The sequence below is a fragment of the Furipterus horrens genome, unplaced genomic scaffold, assembly GCF_987537825.1.
Source record: "Furipterus horrens unplaced genomic scaffold, mFurHor1.1.pri manual_scaffold_5, whole genome shotgun sequence".
Taxonomy (NCBI): Eukaryota; Metazoa; Chordata; class Mammalia; order Chiroptera; family Furipteridae; genus Furipterus; species Furipterus horrens.
In genome coordinates this window covers 121,767,604-121,774,532 of record NW_028327175.1, presented here as the reverse complement: position 1 = coordinate 121,774,532, position 6,929 = coordinate 121,767,604, and the positions used below count along the sequence as shown (strand labels likewise).

General features: G+C 48.0%; 1 protein-coding gene across 2 annotated transcripts; it reads left to right on the top strand.

Annotated features, from left to right (window-relative positions):
* The first annotated feature begins 3,141 nt into the window (after window positions 1-3,141).
* ZG16 (zymogen granule protein 16) lies at window positions 3,142-5,989 on the top strand. Of its 2 annotated transcripts, none has more exons than XM_090277588.1 (4): window positions 3,142-3,162; window positions 4,329-4,390; window positions 4,559-4,691; window positions 5,561-5,989. In XM_090277588.1, exons 2-4 carry the CDS (start codon window positions 4,336-4,338, stop codon window positions 5,874-5,876), a joined length of 504 nt encoding a protein of 167 aa, XP_090133714.1. In that variant the 5' UTR covers window positions 3,142-3,162; window positions 4,329-4,335; the 3' UTR covers window positions 5,877-5,989. The 2 variants fall into 2 exon arrangements, with proteins under 2 accessions (XP_090133714.1, XP_090133713.1); XM_090277587.1 differs by lacking the exon at window positions 3,142-3,162 and adding an exon at window positions 3,495-3,612.
* The last annotated feature ends 940 nt before the right edge of the window (window positions 5,990-6,929 follow it).

Here is a 6,929-nt window from a genome sequence, read left to right as displayed (position 1 = left end):
CGCCTCCCGCAGGCTTTCCTCGCCTACACTAGCCACCCTGCCCTCCCTGCTGTTTCTGCAGTCATCCCACACACTTCCTGCTTACAGCTTTGGCTCTTGTCCGTTCTGCCTGGTCTACTCTTCACCCAAATATCTGTATTTCTCTCCATCACTTACTTCACTCAGGTCTCTTCACAAATATTACCTGAGCTGGGGGCCCCCAGCACAGGAACAGCCTCCCCATCCCTCCTCATGCTCTCTCTGCTTTATTTTTTGTAGTATATGGCACGCAGTAACATAGTTGTTCATTTGTCAGGCTGCCCACACTGGAGTGAAAGTTCCCAGCAGGCAGGATTTGACTCTCTTCATTGTGCTATCTTTCCAGCATTACAATGGTGCCTCCAACATAGATGTTCCATAAATGTGTGTTGAGTGAGTTGCTTTGCCAAGGGGGCAGAGGAGACCACAAAAGGGGTTGAGTCAGCAGGAAGCTGTCAATAGCAGGAAGCTTTGGAAGAGTTTGGAGTTTCACTGTCTGTAGGACTGCAGGTGGGATAAGGTTTAAGGCAACTTCATCTGGATGTTAAGGGGCAGGTAGGCTCCCAGTGGGCATGTGGGTCAAATGTGAAACATATCAAGCCGGAGCTGATGAGATGGAAGCAGAGTGGGTCCTGGTGTCCCATTGCCTTCCCCTTCCTCCTTCTGACTCTTCAGGCACTGCATCTGAGCAAACCCTAGAGGTAGCAGCGTTAGCTACACAGTGGACTTCCTTGTCTCTGGGACCCACAGAAGATGAACCCGAGACACCTTCCACCACAGGAAAGGCAACTCTTGCACTCTGGAGAGGGGACTGGAGACTTGTCTTGGGGAACCCAGGGACCAGTCTGCAGGCCTGGAAGAGACTGGATCTCTGCACAGGTGGGGTCAGTGCATCAGAGTGAAACTTTAACGCTGTGGGAGCTTGTAGTCTGAGGTTCCCAGATGTGTCATGCATGTAAATACCAGGACATGCTCCCATAGTATTTACCCCAGACCTCTCGGGGTGGCCATCATTGATTTCCTGACTTTGGTCACATATTGTGTGATATGCTCCTAAGAAGAAAGAGTTGAGATGGATAATAGTGAGAGGGGACAGAGAGGAAAGAGAGAAAGAGCTTGGAAGAGCTGGAGAAGCAAAGAAGAGGAGAGGCAGAAGGAAAAATGGATGGAGAGAGGAAATTTAAAGAAAAAGTCTCAGAACAAGAGATGTGTGGGAAGATCAAGACATAAAGGGAAATGTCTGTGACAAGAAAAAAATTCTGAAACTTCCTAAATTAAATTACAGTGGGCAGGAGAGGAAGAAAAACAGGCAAGAATAATTAACCAGTTAATCACTGTGGGCCAATGAGCAAAAGGCTACCGACACTGCTGAGTGTGTATCACAGCTTTGAATCAAGCTCCAGGCGTCTGTCAACCCGCCCCCGGACACCACGGCATCCTGAATACGCACTAACTTTCAGGACCAATCAAGAGTCATAAATATTTCTTCCCTATGGATTGTGCACCTATCCTAGAACTGCTTCTCTTCACCTTTTCCAGCCCCCTTTGTCTGTAGCCTGTGCAAATCCTTTCATAACAACTTACATCTTCCTTCCCCAAAACATAATGCATAAAACATTCCTTCAACTCCAGGACAGCGGACAAGCTTGTCGTTTCCACCCAGCCCTGCTGCTGGTGTTTCAGACTTCACGACCCAGGACCTGGTCCTTTTCTGACTAGCATATAGTTCAATAAACTCTTTTAAAAAGGCTTCCAGCCACAGAAGTTATGTTTGTTGTTTATCATGAGAGAATTGGGGAAGAAAAGCAAACAGAGAGGACAGGGACATACAGAACAGAATGGCTGGAGTTGTAGAAGTCATGTCACCCGGACATTTTGTTTTGGACTAGGAGGAGGTGGACAAGGAGAGCTCAGACGTGGCATCCTTAGCCGTTCTCCTGGCACCCGGAATCTCCCTGCCAGGAGCCCCACCTTATCTCCAGCTCCTCAGGGTGGGGATCCTATCCCCTTGTTTCCTAGGAGGAGTGCCCAGTCCCAGGTGGTGAGCCTGTAATGGGTGTGGTGCTCTGAATGCCCCATTAATGGTCGTTAATAACTGATGCCCCACCCTTCTCTCCACTTGGAAGGACATGCTGACTCAGGGTTAGAGGACCGACCCTAGAGAGGTCACAAAGTAGAACTCAGGTGTCGGCCCTAGGGAATTTAGGTGGAGAGGAATCACCCTGGAAGAGAAGAGCCTGCAAAGACAATAAATCAACCCTTATATCAGCCCTGGGGAAGTTTAAGACCTACTAAAAGAAACTATTGTTTTGTGTAGGCTGCAGGGCCAGGAGTCCTGGGGGCCCTGAGCGCAGAGCGGCCTCTGCGGGAGGACCTGTTCACTCTCAGCCCCTCATTTTCCAACCTGGGCACTGAACTGACTCTGTGCTTTCCTGGGAGGGGATCCGCATGTGTTCAGTGTCCACCTGCAGCCCCAAGTCACCCTTTTCAGAAAGAAAATGTTTGTGAAGAATCTGGAAATTTGAGGATGGAGAGATGGGAGGGGAAAAGAAAGCAAGTGCAGCAAAATATAACCAAGATAAAATCTACATGGCATGTATATGGTGTTCACTGTACATTCTTCCAACTTCTCTATATGTTCAAATTTGTTTCATATAAAATATCATGGGAGAGAGAAAAATTGTCTGGCAAATAGCAGGTACTCCTAAGTATAAGATGTGGACACTGTAATTCCTTTCTTGGAGAATTGATATTTCAAATGTCAGGAGAAGGCAATGTTATCTCTAAAGATGATAGATTGCAGGTGAGAGCACCTGCAAATATTCAATAGAGGGGGGAGAACCTTAGGTCACACCCAGAGGTGATTAGTACCTTTGTCCACTGAAAGCTGTTGGCTATTTGCTTGGAGACCTTTTCTCAAGTTTATTCTGCCCCTCCTGATTGGACCCCACCCTGCCACCTGTAACCCTTGGGAGGAGGGGCAGGATAAGATGTTCTAGACCCTGCCTGACAACTGACCCTAAGAGATTGATCATGTTTGCCCAGGAGGTGAGGTTCACACGATAAAGAGCAGAGGGAGGGCTTAGACCTGGTATAAAAGACCTGGAAGATTCTAGGGGGTTACTTTGCACCTGAAACTGCCAGGTGAGAGGTGCCAGAGGCCTGGGCTAAGGGTGACAATGATGCCTGGACTTGAGTTAGGGGGAATTCAAGCTGAGTGGGAGAAGAGCCTACCTGGATTGAACAGCAGAGGGTGACCTGGGTGTCAGTTAACTGGGGATTCTGGATCTGAGCTAGACATAGTTATATCGATATCTGGGTCTCAGTTGATGGACTGGGGACATTTGGGATGCTCAAGGGTATGGATATGGCCAAAAATGTGTTAGTGGAGGAAGAATTATGACAAATAGACCAGGCACCCAGGATCTAATATCTTAAGCTGGTCCAGAATCCTACTTTTCAGTCTATCCCACCGCCACCAGAACTGCTTGGAAACCAGTGTTGGCATAGTCTCTTCTGTCACTGCTTTCACTCCCCAGGCGACACAGAGACACACCTCTAAAATGCTCTTTTCCTTCTGAGACCAGGGTGAAGGTAGGAATTTAAACTATACCCCAGATGCCCCATAAGCCAGGTCAATCTACCACAAGTGGACTTTGGCTAGGTTTTCTCAGATTCCTGGTTTGGTAAACCCAATCATTTCTATGATTTGGCGATTTCCTCTACTTTTTCTTTATTTTATTTTTATTTTTAAAATTTTAATTTATTTTTAGGAGAGGGGATGGGAGGGAGAAAGAAAGGGAGAGAAACATCGATGGAAGAGAGAAACATCTATCGGTTGCCTCTCCTACACGTCCCAAACCCACAACCCAGGCATGTGCTCTTACTGGGAATCAAACCAGCGACCCTTTGGTTTGCAGGCTGTCACTTAATCCACTGAGCCACCCAGCCAGGGCTCTATTTTTTCTTTAGAAAACTCCTTTCCTGCTTTGTGCCAGGAGGGAACAAGGCATGACACAGCTTAACCCAGAGGGAGTGTTAGGACTGATTTTCTGGCTTGGCACAGAAGAGGAAGGTTGACTGTAGGCCGACCAGGGAGAAGCAGAGGGGTTAAGGACACAGAAAATGGTATCTGTGAGTAGCAGGACTAGAGACTATGGGCGATTCTTTCAAAGCCCAACGTTATGTGGGCTAGGTATGACTTAAAGGACCAAGAAGCCTGAGTCTCAGCTGGAGGTCAGAGACACCTGGGTAAATAAAGTCCCAAGGAAAAGGGCAAATCTTCACTTTCTCATTTCTTGCCATTCCAGCTCCAAAATGTTGATCGTTGCTCTTCTTGCCCTTCTGTGTGCGTCCGCCTCTGCCAATGCCAGTAAGTGAGAAGCCAGGAGCCCAGTACCAGGGTCACTGCTGGTGGCCACGGCTTTCAGAAGCAGGCTTTGGGTGGTGGCAATTAAGTTGTGGGGAGGGGGATAGGGATGGTAAGGAGGAACTGAGCTCTCAGGGAATTTCTCCCTCTAATGCCTACTTTCCCATCCAGTTCAGGCTAGGTCCTCCTCCTACAATGGAGAGTATGGAGGTGGCGGCGGATCACGATTCTCTCATTCTGGCAACCAGATGGATGGCCCCATCACTGCCATCCGTGTCCGAGTCAACAGATACTACATTGTAGGGTAAGATTCTTTGAGTTTCTGTGATTTGTGGACCTTATTAGTTGGGAAGTTCTCAGTCACTTTGGGTCATATCTGTTCCAATCAACAAGTCCCAGGGACGACACGGTATGTGAAAGTTGTTAGAGCTTGGATTTGAGACCTGCACTCTTGAAACCTCTATAACCCAAACATGAGTGACCTTGGGTAAATCAGATGCCATAAACTCTCAGGGGCCTGGAAGTTGTTGAGTTTGGCCCCCTCCCAAGGTTTATTTATATTTATTAAGTTGAGATGGAAGGAGAGAGAAAGACATCAATTTGTTGTTCCACTTATTTATGCATTCATTGGTTGCTTCTTGTATGTGCCCTGACCAGAGATCAAACCCACAACCTTGGTATATCAGGTCAATGCTCTAACCAACTGAGCTACCTGGCCAGGGCCCCACCCAAGGTTTAAGTCCCCTCTGGCATCCCCATCTTTGCATGATGCCTCTCTCAAAACATATCCTTTTGGTCCTGGATCTGCATGTTGGAACAACAAAGACAAGTCTTCTTCCTCATGAGAGCCTTTCAGATATTTGAAAAATCGCTTCGCTTCTTTCAGGTATAGGGTGGGGGGGACACAGTGGGAGTCTAGACTTCAAGATCAAGCTCTGACACTTACTATCTGGGTGACTCTGGGCAAGTTGTCTTCACTCTGTGAGTCTGTTTGTGGTCAACATGAGGAGCTGAAGTTCCCTGTATGATCTACCAGCCCTCACATACTGTGGGACTGGCAGGAGACTTGTTCCTGTCACCAGTTTGAAGGTCTCAGCATATAGGCCAAGAGGTTCGGAGTTCTGATCGCCCTACTCAGTGTCTCCCTTTCTTCCTTCCTCACCCTGTCCCCAGTCTCCAGGTGCGCTATGGCAAGGTGTGGAGTGACTATGTGGGTGGCACCCAGGGAGACCTGGAGGAGATCTTTCTGCACCCTGGGGAGTCGGTTATCCAGGTGTCTGGCAAGTACAAGTACTATCTGAGGAAGCTGGTCTTCGTGACTGACAAGGGCCGCTACCTGCCTTTTGGGAAAGACACAGGCACAAGTTTCAATGCTCTCCCCTTGTACCCCAACACCGTGCTTCGATTCATCAGTGGCCGATCTGGTTCCCTTATAAATGCCATTGGCCTGCACTGGGATGTCTACCCCAGTGACTGTAGCAGCTGCTGAACCCCAGCCTCCTCCTGGGCAGGAGCAAAGCAGTGGGGGTGTGTGTGAGAACCCCCTTACCCCTAACCTCATCCATGTGGCTCAATTTAAAAAAATAAAAGGACATGGCTAAAGCTTGTGTGTATGTGGGTGTCTGCAGCTGGGATGCCCTCCCAACTCTGGGTATGGATGTGGGAGTCTCATACTTGGCTATCTGTAGGATGTCAGTCTGGGGAAGTGTGAGTGTGGGAGGATGAGGGAAAGGTGTTCAAGTCTTAGGGTTTTCTTCATTATTTATCAAAAGGTGATAAGATTCGGACTTGCACCAACTCATTTTCCAAGGTTAGCTCCTGAGAGTGTTTACCCAAATTGGAGTTCTGAGGCTGAGGGTAAGGCCTCGTTGTGACTTACTGCCCAAACCCAAAATGTTCTGCTCTCCATCCCTTCTCTCTCCTTGTCCTCCCCTCTCCTTGAGATAGCACCTCTTCACTAGGGCCATCACCTCACTCTCTTGACCTTAACCCATTCACTGTACGTTGGTAGCCTGGACTATTATCCTTTGTTTTCCCAGAACCCACCTGACTCCTAAAGTTTAGCCTAATGTGTCAAGGGCTCTGCCTATTACTCCAGCCTAGATCCTCCCCATCTTTACCCATAAGCCCTGGTATCCTTGCTTAGTTCTTTCAGAACTGTGGTTCCTTTCCTAGGAAGCCACCACTTCCTCACAGCTTCTATGATGCCAATGCCATCCTCAGAAAAGGGCATTCCAGCTCTGACCAGGTAGCTCAGTTGGTTAGAGTGTTATCCTGATACATCAAGGTTGTGGGTTCAATCTCAAGTCAGGGCACACACAAAAATCAACCAACGAATGCATAAATAAGTGGAACAACAAATTGATGTTTCTTTCTCTCTCCCTTCTTCTCCTACTAAAATCAATCAATAAAAATTTTTTTCAAAGAAGGTCATTCTTGCCCTGGCTGGTGTGTAGCTTAGTGGATTGAGTGCCAGCCTGTGAACTGAGAGGTCGCCAGTTTGATTCCCACTAGAGGACATGCCTGGGCTGCAGACCAGGTC

What these genes read in the sequence shown, in the direction of transcription:
- ZG16 (XM_090277588.1), top strand. Translation starts at nt 4,336, where the DNA reads ATGTTGATCGTTGCTCTTCTTGCCCTTCTGTGTGCGTCCGCCTCTGCC. An exon ending in GTCCGCCTCTGCCAATGCCA is followed by an intron (nt 4,391 to 4,558) that starts GTAAGTGAGAAG and finishes TTTCCCATCCAG; the next exon opens with TTCAGGCTAGGTCCTCCTCC. An exon ending in AACAGATACTACATTGTAGG is followed by an intron (nt 4,692 to 5,560) that starts GTAAGATTCTTT and finishes CCCTGTCCCCAG; the next exon opens with TCTCCAGGTGCGCTATGGCA.